Here is a 22,378-nt window from a genome sequence, read left to right as displayed (position 1 = left end):
CATTTTCTAATATCTAATCTGGATGTCCCTCGTCTCATCTTAAAGCCATTTCCTCTGGTTCTCTCACTGCTAGCATGGTAAAAATGATCAGGCCCTACCTCACTACAAAGTCCTTTCAGATAGCTGTAAAGTGTGGTGAGGAATAATTATTTAATTTGCAGTGATACCGTCTGCGATGGTTGCAGCTCCTTGGAGACTTTTTATTTCGTGCAGCATGGGTCAACAAATAACTCTCAGCCAGGTGCTTTTTTCTCACAGTAATAAATTGTGTAGATTTACCCATAAGGAATGACTCCTACTCCACTTCTGTGAAGCAATAAGCAGAGAAAGATTGCCAGACTGCCCTTCTGCTGTAATGATAGGATATATCGCAGTGCCAAACATGGCATTTGCTGTCCAGGGAGGATGTACACATAATTAGCTGAATTCTTTGCACTGAACTTAGTTTGCATTTGTTATAGTGCACTAGTGTTATATTTCTTGCTATCTAAGATGCTAGTTATTACTGGTCTGGAGAAGGCAGCATATTCAGGAAATCTGACTCTGTAACAATATTTTCAGTATGCAGCTTGACAATAGCCAGCAGTGAATTAGGGGAGCAATGGGGTTTTTTATTATTTTTAAAATAGTACTGTAGTAGGACATAGTTTTTTTAACACTCATATCACGTACAGGCTAGAGAGAAAACAATGCCTCATACTGTAAAGTCCAGTTATCTTTCTGTGATCACTTAAACCTTCCTAGCAACTTTCTTGTGTAGTCTTCATTTTCTGCTTATTATTTTGATTGTACTGAACAGCATGTTCAGGAAGTGTAATTCCAAACTATTTCATTTTCATTCTTATCATCTTAATCAAGAATATTGCTGAGGAACACCTTGCTGTTCCTTGCCCGATTTGGATTACGGGTCCTATTTAAACTGCTCCAAATCTTTCTGTCACAGACATCTTCCTCTGCCTTGTAAATTGCTTACAAACTTTCTGAACTTCATTATTGTTTGTCATCTCAGGAGATTTTAGGTACTCGACACTATTCCAGTTATACATTTTGTATTAGGACTTAATTATTATTTCATTTTAATGATTATTTGAGATTAATGACCTTTAATAGGACTTTATATTAAGATTTTTGATCTGACTTGCGATTTGCATTTTGTTGTATAATGAAAGGAAGGAAGAACAGCACAAACATACTGTTGACAGTGTATAATTTTCTCTGCTAATTTAAGACAACAGGAATTGTTAATCTGGTAAATCAAGTTTTGTTGTGTGTTAAGTCAGTATCTCTACTAGCATTTGACCCCAAGGAGACTTTAAAATTTATTGGATAGCTCTTGTTTATAGCTATTGCTCAGAAACAGGTTTGCATATTTTGGTTTAATATACTTGTTCAGACAAACACTTTATTACACTTGCTGGTCATTTTTAAAAAAAAACAAATCTGTCAGTTTAAATACTTACCTTTAAATGCACTTGAGAAAAAGAATAAAAAAATTATAACTTGGGTAGGAATGAAAAACAAGACGAGCACTCACAGTTCTGTGGCCATTTCTGTACATCTCAGCACACAGTCCTGCTTGGAGAACATTATATTTCTCACCCTCATCTCTTTTTCCTCAAATTGTGAGGTAAAAATCATGTATTTTCTCCTCAGGATCTGGAAATAAATAAACCCAAATAGATTTTTTACTTCATTAGGAATACTTGGGCAAGTAAGGCCTGAATATGTCAATGTGCCATACACGAAGAGTTTCTCACCTTTACCATATGCAGCAGGTGTACTCTAACGCTACTTGCACAGATACCTCATATAGTAATATAAAATGCAAGAGGCACAGATGATGGGTACTGAATATGAGTGTTGCAACTTGTGGAACTATTTGGGTTTGCTTCATTTGAATTTGATTTTTGAAGCCAATCCTCAGAAGTGGCTGAAGAGACATATTACCATGTCTAATCCTCATATGGTAGTGGAGCTGGGTTAGATTTTCAGAGGTTTATTATGCAAAATAGCTCAGTAGGTGTGGCACAGTAGTAAACAGGTTGCACAAAAATACTGACAGCAGATCAGCTCACCTGAACTTAGTCTTTGAATTTTGTTTGCTTTTTCAAGTATGGTGTTGGAGAGCCCTGTGCAGCCAAGCGGTCAACAGCCTCCAAAGGCTGAATTTGCCAAGTTCATTTCAGCTGCTTCCTGATGGTCCAGCGGAACAAGCATGAATGCCTTGATACACTGTTATAGCACCGCCTCTCAGCACCAAGGGGACTTGAGGGAAAAGCAGCCCAGCCTTTTAAGTTAAAAGGTTAACGTAGTTTACTTGCCCATCAGTGTGGGTTTTTCACTTCTGCTTGCCTGAAACCAGCCAGTTTTACATTTTGAGCATGCTATTCTACCTGTCTTTAAAACAGGTGGAGCAACCAAGCATCCTGCACACGAAGCAGCATTCCATACAGGATGCTTCATATATATGAGAGGAAATGGGGAAACAAGATGCAGATTTTTTCCAAAAAGATTTTCCATTTTAGGAGAGAAAAAAAAATTACGTCAGCAGACACAAGATATCCTTCTAGTCCATCCAGCAGATTATCATTAGTTCCTGTTTGGTTAAGACGAAACACAACACTTCTACTGCTGGAAAACAAAGCAGTAAGATGAACAACAACAACAACAGCAGCAGCAGCAGCAGCAGCTTCTCCCTGTTTGCATGTATTACTGAGCCTCAATTTTCTCTCCAGCATCCTGTCCAACTTGTTTTTCCTTTAATTATCGTAAATCAAGCTTGCAGTCAAATCCCTCTTTAATCTGAGTAAAACTCACCTTATTGGGGACACTTTTGATTCAGTGGATACCACAAGAATAAGATCACAGGAGAAAGCTGATAAAATAAGACTCTTTCATTGGCTTTTTTAAAACACAATAAATAGAAAGGCTGAATTTGCCAACCATTACAAGACAGTGGAAGAAAAACAAGTTTTGGGATGACATTGGATTCCACCTGATCTGTGTTTTAAATTCCAAAGGCCAGCAGCCCTTCCTTGTAGCTGAGGGCTTCTCCCCTTCAAGAAGCACAAGAAGGCACAGTTACAGCCTTTGTAGTGCGTGCTCAGTTGCATCTGGGACCATTATGTTAGGAAGAGGAGGTAGCAAAACCCTTTCACATCTGGAGTGAAACCCAAGGTCAATGCATTAGGCAGCAGTTAGCTTTCTAAGAAATACTAGATAAAAGGTAACTTTTTGTCTTAATATTCTAACTTGGCAATTCTTCATCTCCCATTGTTTCTTTGACAGCTTCTCTGACATTCTCACTGAAACAATTCCCAAGCTAATCCACATTTCCTTTGTATAGTAGTGCTTTTTGTCTCACTGCTAGGTCATGGGGCAAAATGCTGAGTCCCTACGTTAATCCATTTTAAGTTGTTGCTGCTCTGTATAGGGAGTTGGAAGATCTAATGTTTAAGTCCACATATCACTCCCAGTGAAAAGCTGGAGTGCTTTATTGAATAATGATATGCTAAGGTTTCATGGACTGCACAAGGTCATATGGGATTCACAAGAGTGTAGAACATTTCAGTAACTTATACTAAGATAAAGAGACCGAAGCCCCCAACAAAATGTTCTGGTCTTCAGGATTTTGTTTTAGCATTTCATTGTTTAGCAGCTTTTTTGCTTCATAGTGACAACATAGTTTTCTTCCAGTTAAAGAAGATTTTTCTCTTCTCTTGAAATCCTTATGGAAAGAGATATTTTACAAGAATAAACTTATGACAACATAAAATTCATTATGCTTTTTTCACACAGATAAACGACAAAATCTTTGAAAATTGCTACAGGTTATTTATTAGTATTCATACAAAGTATTTGGATTTTTCCCAGAAAAAACTACCATTTGATCTAGGTGAAAAATATATTCCTGTCAAATCATCAGCAGTTTTTGTCAACAAGAACATTTATTTTCTGTGCTGATTCAGCTGTATGGATATTGAAGCATGAAAGTCAGATGAGCGTGTGTATGGTGTAATTACAATGCCAAATTTGAAAACTGAAAAGTTTTGTTGTCATGTAGTTACTACCTACCTTTGTTTTCTTCTTTTGTATGAATTCTTTACATGCCTGAATAAACATAGATAATATAAACCTACATGGCAAAATAGCTTAAAATAGGGGTGTGAAGGGCTGAGCAATTAGTCACAGTTGCTAAAATAACGTAAAACAGGCTGAATTCATCAGGCAAAACCCCTCTCTGGAACAACTCAGAGTTTTATCAGTTTCAGAAGGCCAGGGTACATCAGTTGGAGACCTTGTCAAAAAGGTGTTTAATGGTGACCTACTTTAGCCCATCTCTTTGGAGGTGGTTGCTCTTCCTTGTTATACCTGCTTTTTGTCCCCTCAGGCTGCTTCAGACTGCATGTTAAGTCTGTAGGAGTTCCAGTGTTACCGAAGATGACCAAGCTCTTACAGCAGTTTTCAGCAGTACCTAATTTGGCCTATTGTGTTTACTAAAGGAGACATCAAAGGACTCTCTGGAGCGCTTTCAAGATATGTCTATTTTTATTACTTTGATGTAATTGATTACTAGTCAGATTTGAACAATCCTAATACAGTTGCTCCTCCAGTGCTCATTCCAGGATGCAAACCACAACCTTTGAGGAGTGTTTGTGTTTAGCAAATGATTTGACCACTGTACACTATACCCTATAAAAGTTGCTAGTTCAGATAAAATGTTAAGGCTTAAAGGTAGTTATTCATACAGGCCAGCTAATCTTTTTCACAGGCTCCCTAGCCAGGGGCAAGGCTGATCAGACTTTACAATATGCTGCAATCACTGATTTGAAGTGCAGGCTTCCATTCACCTGCCTTGCTACATGCAAAGTACAATTTTCATTGTTTGACTACAGTTACAGAGAATTAGCCTGAGCTAATCAGGACACTGATGGTGTACTTCATACACTGAAGTATAAACTGACTTTTACCTCAGTAGATTTCCCTACAGAGATCAGCCAGTGTTTCCAGAAGACATGGGACAGGGACACTTGCTGAGTTAGGAGCCATAGTACCATTGGTGTCACAAATGGCCTGCAGCAAACTATCTTTCCTGGCCATTCCTCCTCCTTCTGAGGCACTCCGGATGGTAAAAATGTTCGCATATTTGTAGTTAAATAAACACTACACTTCAGCAGAGGTGTAGCAGGTTGACTTTCTCTCCAAAAAGAGGCACTTTTTTGCCTTCTCATTCTTTCTGTTTTTCTCCCCCCCCCATTGTGTTTTATACAAAATAATACTATAATTCCTTGGGGAAATTAGTACAGTCTTGTAGATTGCAGTGTTGTAATTGTTTGATGCTGTATTGACTTAATTTAAAATAATGCTTTAAGAAAATAAGAAAGTCCACAGAAATACTTCAGGAGTTCTTGTTTGTTTGTTCTGTTTGTCTTTGAACTGTCAGGAATACATGCTGTTTATTTAGACAATGGATTTAACTGGCCAACTATCATGTGGTACTAGGAGTCTTTTCACTTTTATTTCTAGACTTCTGAGCAACCTCATCTTTAAAGATTTGGCCGGTCTTTTCAGTTTTTGGTATGTCCCAGTTAACCAAGAGGTGTCCAAGAGCTTGCTTATACCTCGAATATCCAGCCAAATATATCTCTTAGAAGGAAAGAATACTATTCTTGTTTGCAGTCATATTGTAACTTGGGAAATATTGTTGGTGACCCTAAGTCACCTATACTGAAATTAGCCAGTTATTTCATCATTATGGTTAGGGGGATGGATCAGGGCAATATTTCAGAGACAGTGGGTTGTGACACACACAGTAGTCATGAAACATGGTCAGGTGTTGGCAAGTTGTTGACAGGTTTGCAAATTATAAAGCACAGGCAACCTGACTTCTGTACTGATTTTTATTCTTCAAGGTCAAGCATGCTTTCCAGTCTTCCAAGAAATATTACAGAGATTTGTCACTTTTATAAGTGATAGGTGTTTGGTTTTTTTTATAGAGACAATGAGAACTTTTTTTTTTTGGTGAAAAGTACTCACTTAAGGAGTTGGTAGTGGGATCCAAGATACTAATTTTCTCAGTCATAATGATTTAAATTCAAGGTAACAGCAAAAAAGATGATTTCTTAGTCCTTCCTGACTATTTGGTGGCTTATGTTAAATGATTTTATGATCTCTATTTAGCTCCCATATTAGAAAAACACTGCTGCAGAGATGGAGAACTCAGGTACTTGGAGACTAAATGATGCACTTACCCATACATCATTCAGGATATTTGACAGTATGAAATCATATTGGATGGGCAATTTGAGGGACTATGTGCAGCATCTGTTTCTACTGTACTTGTTTTCTGAATAATCATAACATTTTTGTCTCTGAAACTGTCAAAATAACTTGCATAAAAGTGTAAAAAAAACCTGAACAAAAATAATTTAATTCCTCATTGGGAAGCAGTTTTAAAATGTTATCAAGTGTCTTAATAAATTAACTACAGACACAATGACAAGACTAAGTTTCAATAAAATACATTCTGGTTTTAAAAAAGAGGCACTAGGATCTTTTCCTAGTTCCCAAAAGCATTCTCCTAACATGTTGTTCAAGATAAATGCCTCTTAATTATCATGTACCTTTCACAGTCACTAAGCTTACATTTCCTGTAAAGTAAGTTTTATAAACTTTGAGGTGATATGTTTATATCCTACTTTTTGTTTTAGTTACTTTTTCCCCCTTTAATCAGCAGAAAAAGCAACTTTTTTAAAAAAAAAATTAGTTACAGACTTTACAGCTCCGTGCACTGTGGTGGAGTACAGAGTTTATATACCATTTTGGAAATATCTTGAAAAGTAAGTGAGGAGGTAACTTACAAATCTGGGGACTAGACAACTACATCGATCTAGAAGTGCCCTGTGCTTTAGGTGACTTTCAGTCCAGAGGATGGGGAGTGTCTGGAAAAATAGAGAAAAGGAAAAGCATTACTAAGATAGGCATAAATGAGGCTATGTGAATCTTATTTAGCAACTGTAGTACTATTCCATGTCATTGTCTTGGAACCAAGATAGCCACTTTTTTCTTGCTTACATCTCCATCTGTTGGACATATACTTGTCTGAAATTGAAGAGGCACACTGTTTTGAGTTTAGGTTTTTTTAGCTCCTCTTTATTCTTGTGAGGTGACGGAGAATGAGTATGGCTTACTGTCACTGCCAGACTTCGCTAACCTTGGGAAGGGGAGCCAGGCTCAGAAATCTCCTCAGTGCTGTTGTTGCACAGCAGCCTCAGAAGGAATGACAAAATTGCTGTTTTACTGCAGTGTCAGTGGGGATTATGACATGGGAAGAACTTAAGAGCAGAGTGCAGTCCTGCAGCAGAGACCGTGTACTCTGTCCTCGGCAGGGGAAGCTGGTAGTTTTTCTGTGCTATAATTAGCCACTGCCAATGAATGCACATTGTGTCACAGGAATTGGTCTTGTAGCATTCTCACCTTTGCCTTCCAAAATGAAGGAAATATCTTTCAATGACAGCTATTACACCAAGGGAGTAAAGTATTAAGGGAATACATATACTTTTAGTTACCTGGTCAAGGATACGCAGTCCTCACTGATCAATGCAGTTTAAAAAGGAATGGTGAGTGGTCTGCTGCTGAGAATATGATGACACACATATATAGCTTCTTTTCCCCAGAATTCCCATCCTGAGAGCAGCTTGTAGTGTTTTGATAGTGGGTTTATTTCACATCTGTTCATTTAGCAGCGAGTACTTCCTAGATTATGTCAGCTTTGTCCTCTGTAGGTCCTCTAGTGAAGGGGAGGATGTATCTGTTTTCCATCACTGCAGCTTCCTCCCAGGGGACAATCTGGGGATTTTGAAGTCTGGTTTATTGCAACAAACCAGGCAGAACCTGTCACAAATCAATAACATATCTGGTCTCTTATGAGCACATTAGTGAATCCTAAGGATACTTGTTCTGATTTGAGTAAAACTTGGAAATAGCAACTCCCTGGAAGCCAATAAAGTTCCAAATCTATGCAAGTCTGTATGCGACCAGCAATCAGATCAGTCTGGATCCTCATGAGCAGTACATAGCAGATCAGCTACCTAACGTGGATGGAAAAACTGAATGATTCATGTAATGGTTCAAAATTTAAAACTCATCGCAATATTATATTTACTGTGTACTTTCTTGTGCATCATTAGGGTTACTTGACTGATGATGCTTGCAATAGTTTCATGTCATACAACTTGTTGCTTTCTGTGCTTTAAATAAACGCAGGTTCAACTTTGCATAACCAAGTGGATATTTGTAGTTTCATCTTGTGCTATTTCTGTAACTGTTACAGTAGCTGTAGAAACCACTACTGTGGACCAATGCTAACCACTGCATAAAAAGGTGGCTCCAGCTTGGAAAAATCCATAAAATGTGTAGAAAGTAACTGAACATTACGTGGAAATCTCTGGAAAGTTAGCACTCAATATACCTATTCTTTCTTGAGTTGGGGTTTTCTTCAACTTTGTTTTATACCCAGCTCATGGGTAACATTTCCCACTCCCCAGCAGTAGCAGTCAGAAAAAGGAATTAAAATGTTAAACCTGTGGCTGAGAGATCAAAGCATGGCATTTTCCTTGAATAAATTAAAACGGAGTCTACTGCTCTGTTCTCTCATGCACAAAGTTGCCACGTTGAAACTTGATCCAATTCTTAGAAATCTCGCAATTTTTCTTTATATTCTTGTTTCCATTCTTTTAAATTCTCTACAATCTGCAACAATAAATGCTGTTCTAAGCCACAGGATGCTGTTAGTAGGACACTGCATTTACTTAGGCAATCATGATAGCACCTGCTTTCAAAACATAATTCTTACATGGTAAAATTCTTGGGCACTAGTTAGATTAGAAAGTAATACCATGCTCGTTTAGGAGTAATTTTATAATATGAACATTATGCTATCACAAAATTACCCCATTGGTTCTGTTATGAATATGATTTGTTTCCTTATTTTTCTCTGGAACACTTTGCCCACCATAAACAAGTAGCTATTTTCAATAAACACCACCAGAAGCCTCTTAAGGTGCCAAGTCTCAGAGCCAAGTGAAAGCACGTCAATCTCAGCTTTCTCCTGTAGGCATCTAAGCCTCTGGATGTAAAAATACAAAGTGAAAACCTAACCTGCAGGCAATGCAATTGCAACTTGCTTGCAATGTTCTTAAGCATAAAAAAGGGAAAAGTAACTGTATATAAATACATGGTCTTATGTTCAATTTTAAGCCAGTCTCCTTCATTTTTGAGATTTAATTATTTAATAGTTGGGTGTTGACAGTGCTGCATAACTAGCTGACAGAGACAGTGCATGAAACAAATCACAGTTCCTACAGCTCTTCTGGGGTGCAATGATTTTGCTTGCTTTTGGGGAAGTGGAGAAGAGAGATCCTTGCATACAGCAGGAACAGCAGCTAATCATAACCCATTGTGAAATGATTCAAATAGAAAAGGGGAGATCTGGCTTCCTCCTAGATGGAGGCTTGTGTTTGCTGATCACAGGAGCCAGCAATGTGGTGGCAGGATAGTTTTTAGTTAACAATAGTAGTTTTGCCTGCTGCAGATATTATTCCAGGTGCTCAGTTTGGAAAATGGCAATACCAATTCCAAGAAAATGGTTTTAACAACACAAGATATCCTGTTGATAGAAAAGCTCATTACCATGAAAGAGTGCTGAGCAAATTACTGTGCTACTTAGGCTTCTTTTACAGATGGAAGAATTGTGTGTCTGCTGCCTCAGAACCTTTCATCTTTTATCCTTACTGACGTGTACTTGGTAAACTAAAAGAAATATATATAATTTACAAATGTTCTTTTCCTTTGCAAATCTTAGTGTTCTAGACAGACCAGTAAGTATCATCTCATTTTACAGCAGAATTAAAGGCAGAGGAAAATTAAGCAATTTTTGAAGGGTAGCAAAAGAAGGAACACAACCGGATTCTTTTCAATTATGTTCAGTCTGTTGGACCACCAGCTTGAGGATGCTGAAGGCAACTCTTATTTCTACTGTGTACTGGACCAATGCAGCAGCCATGTTGTAGTGACAAGAATAAATTCTGCACCACGAACTTCTCTACAATTGTTATCAAAGCATGCACAGTAGTAAGTTAATTGGGCTGGTTCTCATCTGGGCTGTGTTTTGGGAATTCCAAATGTCAAAGACATGAGCTAGCCCTAACTATGCAGCTCTCTTCATGTAAGCTCCATTTTATTTGTAATGTTCTTGCTAGATGAAAATCCCAGTGATAGAGGATACTTAGTGGTGAAATCAGTATGGATGACCTAGGTTCTGTTCAAGTAACTATAAATGGCTTTTTGTGCTGTTATTTTTATTACTGCAACTCCTATATATCCTCCCAATACCAGAATTTCAGTGGCCAAATTTAGCACGAAACACATAAGCAGAGACAATCTCTACTTTTTAACAGTTCACAAACAGAAGCTAAATATGCAGGAATGAATTCTTGCATGTTACTCTCCCCCAAAAAGCCTAGAAAATTTTCCAGATACCAAACAGTACTGATATTTGAGTTGAAAAGCATGCTGATAAAATCCTGAAGTAGCAATCTGCCTCTGGAATAAGAATGTCCACATAGGGTGTTAAACACGTGTAACAGAGGGAAGATATCACACCGGCCTACGAAACCTCCTGATGTTGACTGATAATAAGTTCTGACCCCATAATGTGGTCCCTGTGTTACTGTGTAAAACCCTGCTCTTTCCTGCAGGACTGAGCAAGCCTGTAGCTTACATTTTCCACCTTAAATCAAACAGGAAGTCTGCAACCAAATTGCAGGGTGAACATGCATCTCCTGAGCTCCAGTTTAAACTGGACTTCTAAAGAAGATTTTTTGCCTCCCCTTCAGTTAAGAATCTCATTCTCATTTTTTTTATAGGCTTCTCATAATCTATGACTCTCAGACTTTCATATGCCAAACGTGTCCATGACTCATGTCAGCTGATACCTCCACGGACAGACAAGGAGCAGCAAGAGCAGTTCCTCTCTGCCACATGTGCAGATTGACTCGCAGTGTGCTGAGTGCAGCACTGATCAAAGGCAGCACAGTGGGATTCAGGATCTTCCCTGAAATGTCAGCTGTGCTCCCAGTGTCACAGCTAGCATCCAGAGAAGGCTGGAAGAGCAAAAGAAAGGGGGGAGGAGGAGGGAAGAACAGAGGCTCTCAACTTCAGTGTGAAGTTGTTTAATTCAGAACTAGAGGATTTACCTTATGTACCTTCAGCTTTATGTATTCTTTCCCCAGAAAGTTTCACAAACAAGGTTACATCACAACATCTGATGTGTAATCTTTACAGGAATAACCAAATGTTTTACTCTTTCATTACCCTGTCTAACAGCAGGCATTTGCCTAAACAAGAAGGAATCATCTTAGGATAACAGACATATTCATTACATGGATAAATTTAGGTGAGGTAGGGAACTTAGATACTGTGAGATCACAGGAATATTCCCACTAGCTAAAGATGATGATTCATCAGGAAATGTTAATGTAGGGTCACAGGTAGAAAAGTAATATTCAGGCCAGAAGCACAAATAAGTTGGATTTGCTTGTCTTAAACCTAGCTTCCAGTACTTGGTTTTGGTAGGGTTTTTTGTTTGTTTGTTTGTTTGTTTGCTTTGCTTTAGTTCTCTACAGTGATTTTAACTTTTGGTTAAGATTGTTTGGAATTGATCATTAAAGCAAACTAGTGAAAGAGATCTAGCACTAGGTTTGTACATCCTAGTCAATAAAAGACAAACATGACTGCTGAGTAGTTTCAGCCAAAGACAGAGCAGTGGGTTCATGTGACTCAAGAAATACCTATAATTATTCTTCCATTGTCTTGTGGAACCCTATTACCCTACCCCAAAACTTCTTGAATATCAATTCTGGGCAAGCAGGAAAAGTGCATTGTTGATATGGGCAGATATGGTGTGGTTTCAGTACATGGTTTCAGTACACGGTTTCAGTACACTGAGGGAGAACAGAGAACGGTGCTTCAGTCAGGATCATGTAAGGAAGGAGACAGGTCTTCTAGGATTGGGCTGCTTCAGCTTTCCTGCTTGTGCTCTGTGCTATATGCTATTAGCACTTGATAGATTCACTCACTGTGGCAGCAAAGCATCTTGAACCAAATGGCAGTGTCATGACCAAGGGATTAACGCTAGAGTATCCAGGTCTGGATGGACTGGCTAAATTGACTCAGAATGGCTGCATACTTCACGTTATTTCACCTGGCTATACAGGGGGCATTTTCTATGCCAAAAAATGACCAGTCTCCTTGGCATAAAAGTGAAATGAAATGAAATCAAAGGTGGAGAGAGGACTTGTTCTGTGTAAACTATTGCCAAAGACAAGATGGGTGCATCTCTCCCTGTAGCATTAAACCTCTCAGCGCTCATGCTGTCCTACCTCATCCACAAGAAGAAAAATCTTCAGTCTTTTTACTTCAAAATATTTGTAAGACCTTCAATGTGGAATGCAACCTGAATGCAGCAAGGGTGACGACAGGTAATTAAATACAGCCACGTATTATTATCATAAGCCATGTATTATTCAAGCCATGCTCCCTTCCCTTCCCTTCCCGCCCGCCCCCTGGCGGCGGCAGCGCTCCCACCCCCCTCTCCGGCGGCAGCGCCCCCTGGCGGCGCCCGCGTGAAGAACGGGGCCGGCCTCCCGGGCGCGTGCGCGGCACCGCCCCTGGGCGCGTGCGCGGGGGGAGCATCCCGTGGCGGCGCGCGGAGGCACATTCCAGACATGGTGCTGGAGACCCTGGCCCGCATCGTCAAGGTCCAGCTGCCCGCCTACCTCAAGCGCCTGCCGCTGCCCGAGAGCGTCGGCGGCTTCATCCGCCTCACAGGTGAACGGGGGGAGCGGGACCCCCTTCCCGCCCCGGCGGCGCGGTCGGTCCTGCCCGGGCTCCGGCTCCCGCCCCTCGCGCCGGGCATCGCGCGCTGTCTCCGTCACGGAACGGGGAACCCCAAACCTTAAACTGTCTCAGCAGCGGAACGACCCGACAGACAGGAGGTTTGGGTGCCCTGGGAGGGAGGTGGGAGCTGTCAGGAAAAAACGCAGCGATGGAGTGAAATGTTGGCGCTGTGCTTAAAAATTCCTCTCGGTGCCGACACCGGCGAGCCAGAGGCCGTGCGGCTACAGGGAATGGGATTTTAGCTGGAGGCCTGAAACGTGGCCTCGTCCTCTGCTTCACAGGTTGAACACGGCCTTTGTACCCCGTTCAAACAACAAAAAAAAATCTCATTCTGGGAGCTTGCTACACACACAAAGTTAGTGGGTTTGGGTTTTTTTTCTTTCGACTTAATATTTTTCGTAAGTATTTTCTGGGTAAGGAAGTGAAAATACCAGTTCGTTGATCGTAGCCCTGTCACAGCGAACAAGAAAGAAAACTGAATACTGGCGAGTGTTCTGGGTGTTCAGCGCTCTCCAGTGCTCTGCGAACTGTGGCTCCCAGAGCCCAGGCTCGGCTGCAGTAATACAGGCAGGACCTCAGGCAGCGTCAAGTGACAAGATTAGTTCGGTGGTAATAAATAAGAGGAATGCTCTCAACAGAAGCTCACTGGAAGTAGAAAAAGTTTTCAAAGGGCAGAGTCAACCTTGTATCTTGCAGCACTAAGGTATCTGTGACTATAATAGTGATGGAAAATTGTTAAATTTAGAACGGGCACAATTTATTTAAAGCCAGGTTTGAGTACTTTTTTTTTCCCCAGCATGTTTTTGCTGCTTGTAAACTGTAAATCCCATTATCTTTCTCAGGACAAGCAAACCTCTTTTGAATGAACAGTTCTTCTTTTTCCACCACTACTCTTTCATTTGAAAAACTGTTAATTATATTTACCAAATAGAGAAATTCAGCTCCTACAAAGATGGGAGGAAGGGGATAAAATAAGCTACAGAACAACGCAGATTTGCCTATTCCTAGCATTTGTCAGTTTTCTACTTAAGTCATTGCCCTTTTAACTGCAAGTTGTTAAGCTCGGTAATACTTTTGTTTCTTGTTGCTTCACTTTTCCAGACATGTATTTCTGTAACAGCATTATTTGTGCAGTCTGTATTTATTCACAATACATAGTAGTAATACAATTTATTCTGAAAACCTCTGAGAAAACATTCTGAAAACCCGTCAGGACTTGTTTGTTTGTTTGTTTGTTTGTTTTTCATAGAGTGATCAGTGGGGGAGAATGTTCTGCTGTCATATTATTTACCCCACTGACAGGTACTTTCTTGAATTTGGAGGGAGGGCAAGAAGCAAACAATTGATACCTTAAGTGGAGATGAAACATGGGAAATGTCAGTCCCAAAAATACTAAACAAGGGTAAAAGAAGGACCAAGTCAGAAATTGCTTTGAGAACTGGTAGTATTTAATGAGCATACCTGAAAAAATTCCTTGCCTCAGTGATTTTTTTTTGACTGGACTCTAAAAACGGGAAATGAAGGTATAATTAAAACTACACAGCTATAGAAATAACATTTTTACAATTTTTCTTTTTTTTTTAACAGTAAGCTAGAATAGTATCTGCTGTCATGCTTATACATCTTATACATGCTTATACATCTCTTAGGGTGGATGTGAATGAAAATGGAAGAAAAAAAGCAAAACTGTACAAGGCGCTTAAAGTAATGACACAGGGTAAACGCAACATAGTGAGACTTTCGAAAAGGAAATCGTAGGACACCTCATCCTAGGCACCTAAATTAAAAAAATATCATCTCTTAGTGCTTAAAGGTTATTGGAAGTCATGCAAACGTCATTGCTCATTGAAGAGTCTTGTGCTTACATGCACTCAGAGCTGCTGTCAGTCTTAAGTTTCACGTGAGAAAATTATTGCTTCAGCAAATGCTGCCTCTTCTCTTTGCTGTCCTGTCCTAAAGTCATAAGTATCTAAGAGCAGGGGATTCCCAATCCCAGGGTTATTTTGCAGTGAATTACCAGTAGTGAAAGACTGTTAGACAATAGAGAAGATTAGATTAATGTTCTCTTTTGTGTTTACTACTACTACAAATTACAGAGTATATTCTTTGGCAAATGGCATATTAAACATTTCAAGCATTTTTCTTTGCTTCTTTTTGGAAAGTGAGAAATAATATAGATGTAAAAACATTTAAAGTGCATTACTATTTGTCCTTTTGTGGCATCTCTAGGGACCAGCAGTATAAAACACTTGCTAGCATAGACCTTGTTTGCAAAGGCAGGTCAGATCCTAGATTTGGAACAGTGCAGTCCTTTGCTTGTTAGCTCTTTTATTGCTTCTATAAACTTTCATTATCTTCCAGGCAGATGCAACCTCAGTTCCTGTAGCACATCAGTTGTAGAAAGAACAAACCAAAACTATAAGAAGCACCTTTTTTTTTGTAGGTGTGTGTTATAGTGTGCTGATTAAAAATCTTGTCACTTATTGTTTGTTGTGACCTTACCAAAACAGAATGAAAAACTGCTTGCTTGAAGGGAAAGACTGTTAACATCTAATGCATAACTCCTGAAGGTAAATGCAATGAGGGAGGAAGGAAAGAATGTTTGACCTTGGGTTTGAAAGTGGATATCTAAGTTATCATGCTGCTGCTGTTCAGAGGCCTCTTTCAGTGTTCTGTCATAGCTGCTTTAGCCTTCCCTTCTCAAGTTCAGTCAAATGAACAGTGTTGTCTCATGCTAGCATTGCTTTTCATCTTTGAAGATGTCATTAAAATGGTACAAACATTCACCTCAGAAGAGCAAACAACTGAACAGTTAGCATACATCTGCTTATTAGTTCTGAGGAAAATGTAATTAGTAAGTAATTTTAATTTGCCTGAAGAATTTAATCACTTTAGAGAATATACAATAACAGTTCAAATCTTCATTTTGTCTAGTAGCTGATACTTGTTAAGATTTTGGTTTGCATTTGAGCTGTTACTGTAAGAGGCTGGTCTTGGGTCTGCATAGGATCATTTCCACTGAAATCAGCTGAAACATAAATCAGAGTGAAAATATCAAAGGAGTAGTTGATGGAAGACAAGCAGGGAACACCTGCTTTGATTTGACTCTTAGTGTCTGGCCTGTCCCTTTCAGTTCACGATGTGTTTCTTATGTTGTTGGACTTGTTACTGTTGGACTAAAAATTACAACAACCTCTCCTTGAAAATGTAACTGTGGCCTATGGTCCGTGGCCTCAGCTTCTTGGAATTCTCTGGTCTCTGATACTTTCCAGAACTTTTCTTTGGGATCAGTCTCTGTCTAACACAAGTTAGAAGACTAACCTCTTCGATATACTACTCTTCATTTCTGTCTCCAAAGGCTGTCTCTTCCCATGCAGCAGAACTGATAAAGGATCTCCAGAATCAATGTAATTGCTGAATTTTGAGTTGTCAGCTGTGAAAATAAACAGTCTTGTGAATTGCCTTACATCTGCTTCAGAAAGGTATGAATGGCTTCAAAAACACAGAGCAGCTTACAGTTGTAGGAAGGCATAATTGCATTAGTTTGGGTGAAGCTTTTCTCTCACTGCTGCCCACCCAGCCCAAAGGTCTCTTAATTTTTTTACTTTGTCACAGTATCTTGTACCTCTTGCCCTAGAAGCATGATGATGTTGATTTTTCAGTTTAAACACATGAACTTTTAGTAGTCTTTTAGCAATAACAAGTCTCTTTATGATTAGTGTACACATTGGTGTAATTGAGGGCTTTCCAGAGACTCCCAGATTAGAAATAAGCAAAGAAATCATTGGCTAGTGGGGACAACTATTTATCAGTAGTTAGCATGGTAAAAATGTTAAATAATAACTACTGTACTTCCTATCCATGTTTGTTTCTAATTTCCCTTCTCAGAGGTTACAGCTATCATGTTCCTGTTTCATTTGGATGAACCCATCTGGTTACGAGTCTCCCACGACTCCTGATTTTGATGTTGTATCAGGGAGTTCCGAGCTATATTGAGATCATAGAACCATTAAAACTGGAAAAGACCTCTAAGATCATTGAGTCTGAGATCACTGAGTCCAACCTTTAACTCAGCACTTCCCATATTCACTGCTAAACCATACCCCTAAACCAAAGTGCCTTGAGAACATTTCTAGGAATGAGGAGTCCACCACTTCCCTCAGCAGCCTGTTTCAATGTCTGACCACACTTTCAGTGAAGAAATTTTTCCTAATATTCAATCTAAACCTCCCCCAGCACAACATGAGGCCATTTCCACCCATCCTGTCACTTGTTACCTGGGAGAAGAGGCCTATCTCCACATGGGTACAACCTCCTTTCAGGCAGCCGTAGAGTGCGATAAGGTCACCCCTGAGCCTCATCTTCCCCAGGCTAAACACCTCTGGCTCCCTCAGATGCTCCTCATCACACTTGTGCTCCATTGCCCTTCTCTGGACTCACTGCAGCACCTCAATGTCTTTGTTGTAGCGAGGGACCCAAAACTTCAGTGAAGTGATTACTGAAAGTTCTTGCAGTGCCTTTAGGATTTTTGCAGCTATAATGCATTTCCAGATAAATGCACTAAGTGTGGCTGTAATGTCAAAGGCTATAGAAAACGCAAAGAACATAAAATTAGTCCCACAAAGTATTTTCATCACATGGTGTACTTCCAGAAAAATCAATTTCTTAAGAAAAATCCACTGCATTCCAACTGGAAAAGTATTAGCATAAGTGTGTGCTCTATTAGTTTAAATAAAATCAAGCTATACACAGTAATGTATTTTCTGAGAGCTACAACCCACCTAGCATCCTTAGCTTGCTCTATTGCATTTTCTTGTGCATCTTAATTTCAAAAAAAAAACTGCAAACCAAAATTTTGCTATGTTCTGATCCTAAATAATTTAGAAGAGTAACTTGATTACAGTGTTGTATTACAAAGTGCTTATGCAGCTGCTTGTGCTCCAGCTTATTATACTTCTTTCTTTTGCTTTTTTTAAAGTATTTTTAAACTCTCTTCTGTATGAGTGTTTAGATTTAATATATTCTCCAGAAATTCAGAAAAATGCTATCAACCTTTATTTCACCATGGGATTTAAATTACACTGGAGTATTGTCACAGCATGTTTTGCTGGAAAAGTGGATCCACCTTCAATATATGTAGATCATATGCAAAGTATTGATTAATTTCTTAAAAAGTTCAGTAAGTCTTCTCTCACCAGTATACCTAGAAGATTTATAATTATATAGCAAGGCAGCCCAGCCTGCAGTGGATACTTGTATCTTTTACCTGTACTTAAAAGAGGTTCCTTACTGTGGTTAAAAGTAATTTCCTGCCACTTGAGTTACTGATCTCAAGTCTCTTTCTCTGAGTTGTAGAAACTTTTGCAGATCCCTGAGGAGAGGTCTGAAAAATAAATCCAAAAAGATTGGTAAAGGTTTTGCTAGTGTTTGCCTAATAATCTGTGTAATTTCTACCAACAGTTTGTAAATAAACTTGGAACAAAAAAAAAATTATAAAAACTTCCAAGAACAGCAAAACCTGAAATAAGCAAATAAAATTCAATTACAAAATGTATTGAACCATTTTTCCTTTACAGAATGTTGAGATACCTGCACTGAATATACTTACCACATGCAGTCATACCCAATTTGCTAGTACAAGTGCTGATTTACTGCAAGTGAGCAGAACTCCTGTAATTTTAGGGTTCCCCATTCCAGTAAATCTTTTATTTATTTTTGATTTATTCTCTTCCACTGAATCATCTTCTAGAGTCTTAAAATTTAGATGAAGTTCTAGGAGTCAGGTTTTTACTTTGCCTCTTGTAAACCCCAGGATTTAATCTGTCTCTTCTTTCTTCATAAGATTTACCCATGGAGTCTTGCTTGCCCTCAGAGCCTTGCTGACTGAGCATCTCCATTCCCTACTCTCAGCCTAAGCCATTTTAAAAGTAGCTGACATTGCACTAAACTTAAGTGCCAATCTAAATCCCACCTGTCTTTAGTTTCAGAATGGCTGCGATTGTTGCCTTTCCTGGGCGTGCTGGCCCTGCTTGGTTACCTCGCTGTTCGTCCCTTCCTCCCCAAGAAGAAGCAGCAGAAGGATAGCTTGATTAACCTTAAGATCCAGAAGGAAAATCCCAAAGTAGTGAATGAAATAAACATTGAAGATCTGTGCCTCACTAAAGCTTACTGCAGGTGTTGGCGTTCTAAGACGGTAAGACATTGTGTTACTGTAGGATTAGAGATTGAAACTTGCATGTTTTTATCAGTGCTTTGGTGGTGAATGTTGACCTGTTGCTTTTCTCTGGAGGTGGGACATGTTCCTGAGTTTTGCAGAATGGCACAATTCTTATTTTTTCTCCACATACACCTATCTACATGCAGAAAGAAACTGTAGAAACTTGAAAGAAATGCAGTAGGGCTTTTCTAGAAACATTTAGAGTGACCATGTGTGAGCAGAATAAAACCAACCAGGCTTTGTTTACTATTTTGAAATACACTGCAAATAATTAGAAGATAACTACTCTTATTTTGCAAAAAAACAATGCTTAGAAAGTTGTTCATATTAGAGTGAAAGTAAGACTGGGCCAGTGTTGGTGAGAGAGAGCATATCCCCATCAAGTCCAGAGCAGTCAATGACTGGTTTGGATAGTCTATCCCTGAAATCAACCAGATGTTAAATAAGCATTTTTCATCTAGCCTCAGTCTGAATTTCCTGATTCAATTTTGAATGTCCTGACTGCACTCTGGTTTTGTCCTCTCTGGACTGAATGCTTTCCCGTTTTAGCAACAAAAAAATCTGCCCTGAACTGAAGAAACTTGCTCAACTATTCTCACTTTGGACTAATCACTTCAGCCAAGTATTTCAGCTTTTCTTAAAAAAGTACTTTCTGGCTGCAAATGATTCAATCTATTCAGACCACTTCCAGAATAAATTTTAAACCATTTGTAGCTGTGATGGTTGCTCTGCTTGCTGTTCTGTCATGGAAAAGGGTTCATCCCTAACTTTGCGTCTAAGAACAGCTATTTTAGGACCTCACAAATCTAGTGACCTATTAACAGTGTTTGTTATCACATGTCCTCTGTCTGATAGGAGACAGAGAGTTTGATATTGAAACAGGACATAATAGGAGGAACTAGCAACATTATCAAAGTGCTCTTGGTATAGGAAGAAGTACAAAAATCACCTTGCAATTGCTGTACAGAGTTACTCTAATTCCTCATGTCTGTTTTCTTTCAGTTCCCTGTCTGTGATGGCTCCCACAACAAGCACAATGAATTAACAGGAGATAATGTAGGTCCACTAATACTCAAGAAGAAAGAAGTATAGCAGATGTTTAATCCCTTAGATCCTGACTGATAATAAGTCTTTTTATACCATTGTAGTTGCAAGGGGCAGCATTTATTATGTGATTGGTATAATTTAGTTTAATGATTGCTGTAGATTTCTTTATGGAATAAACTACATTTAGACAGTGCTGAATTTGTCACTGTTTCAATACCTTATTCTGAAAAGAATTTTGTCTGCTTTGTAAAACTGTAAAGTATCTATCTCTGTAAATAAGTCGTTTATTTCAACAATAAATTGACTTTCTACAACTAAGCCTTTTTTGTATGAACATGCAGTTATAAAACTCACTATTTCAAGTGACAGAAGTGCACTTTTCTGTTTGATTTTGTTCTGCTGAGAAGCCGTGTTTTAGTTTGCTTTTCAGCAACAAATTTGAGTGCAGTGCAGTGGGGGAGAAAAAAGATACTAAATTCATTGTTTGTGAATGTATATTCAGGCAGGCAGCATAGCAGTGTTAAGTTATGGTAACTGAAGGTCTGGCCTGTGCAGACTGCCTGCCTGGGCAGTTTGTTAGTCTTATGCAAAGTAGCCCAGCTCAGACAAACCCCAGACAAACAGCTGGAGAGTTTCCTACAGCATCCTAGGTGGAGTGCTGCAGTTCCAGACTGTATAAAAACTAAACTACTGAGCAGGTCAGCCACAAACATTATCCCTTTGTTTCAGGCCCCTGTGTTGTTCATGAGCTCTTGGGAGGAAACACCAATTTGCTTCATCCAAGTTCACTTGCACTGTAGTTGCTACTTTTTGTAATGGGAACTCTCATGGGATGAATGGGTTAAATGACAGAACTATGGATGCAGAGCTGAGCTGTTCCCCATTCAGAATTATTATTTAGGCAAGTCAGAACTTTGCTGTGATGTGGCTTAATTTCAGATGCAGGTAAATAATTGCTACTTACCTAACTGCTAGACTTCTAATGATTCTAAAGTGCTTTATTCTCCCATGAAAGACTGTATCCATCAGTTTAAAAACAAAAATCTGATCCATGCTACAGTTTTAGACAGTTGTACTGAGGCAGATTTCAGCCATTCCTTAACAGCATTTCATTTGACCCATTGTCAGGCAGGTGGGAAGCCCCAGAGCTGTTGCCAAAGCTGATCACCACAGTGCTGAAGCAGAAAGCAAGTCAGAAAGCTGTTCTCACATAAGGGCTCTTGCAACAGCAGCAGAACTGAGGTAGATCATTCCTCCTCTTTTTGTAACTGTTGTAGTTCCAGGTACCAAAACCTCTTACCTTGCAACAAAAGATGGCAGATTAGAATGTGATTATGTGTTCACTGCCTGCTTTTACAGAGTGCGTAACAGAACCATGGTATAACCTCTAATGTATTAATGCTTCATGGTGGTCTTATTTCAATGGATAAGCAAAGCATAAACGTATTAGTATATAACATTTAAAATAGATAAAAATGTGTAATATTAGGTGTCTTATACTCAGTCTTCACTTAGAGAGGTATATTGAACACCATTCTTGGGTTTGGTGAAGAAGTTATTGTGAAATGCAAAAGCCTGTCTTTAGATTTCTTTTTTCAGGCTCTAAAATCCACAGCCCATTGCAGCAGGCTGTTATTATATAAAGCCCTGTATGTACTTCCGTCTTTTATCAGGATACTTTTGTATTCAAATAATTTGGTTTCCTCTGAAATCAAAACCAAACCAGTTAAACTAAGACAAACTTTGCTGAATTAAGTAATACAGCAAAATTGGTTTTGTTTCTCCCCAAAAGCTCCTCTAAAAGCAGAATGACAGTGTAAGGTTTAACCTCTTTACTCCATCTTTAATACAGCTCGATTGTGAAATAATTTTTTTCCCTGCCTGCTCTTAGAAGAGATTGCTGTTAAACTATCTACAAATGTGGCTATGGAATAAACAGGAGTTTGGTTTTTTGTGCTTATGTCTGTAATGGAATGGAACACATTTTTAGTGTTGCAAAAGCAGCACTCAGTTACAGTGCCTTTGTAGAAAGGATGTTTTAGTAATTTCCACAAGATAAAAATATAACGACAATCACAAGCAAGATAAATCACCATTTCCTTGCATTTCAAAATCTGTCAAGGTAATACTGTCTCACGGACACAGAAATTTCTGTAG

The 22,378-nt window shown here is 39.0% G+C and overlaps 1 protein-coding gene across 1 annotated transcript; it reads left to right on the top strand.

Moving 5' to 3' along the window:
- Positions 1 to 12,751: 12,751 nt before the first annotated feature.
- On the top strand, positions 12,752 to 20,539 carry CISD2 (CDGSH iron sulfur domain 2). Its single transcript, XM_027717932.2, has 3 exons — positions 12,752 to 12,888; positions 18,939 to 19,150; positions 20,177 to 20,539. Exons 1-3 carry the CDS (start codon positions 12,786 to 12,788, stop codon positions 20,264 to 20,266), a joined length of 405 nt encoding a protein of 134 aa, XP_027573733.1. The 5' UTR covers positions 12,752 to 12,785; the 3' UTR covers positions 20,267 to 20,539.
- The last annotated feature ends 1,839 nt before the right edge of the window (positions 20,540 to 22,378 follow it).

Source organism: Pipra filicauda, unplaced genomic scaffold (genome assembly GCF_003945595.2).
Source record: "Pipra filicauda isolate LSUMZ 115617 unplaced genomic scaffold, ASM394559v2 scaffold228_size1260155_pilon, whole genome shotgun sequence".
Classification (NCBI taxonomy): domain Eukaryota; kingdom Metazoa; phylum Chordata; class Aves; order Passeriformes; family Pipridae; genus Pipra; species Pipra filicauda.
Note: the sequence above shows the minus strand (reverse complement) of the source record. Positions and strands in the feature narration are given on the sequence as shown.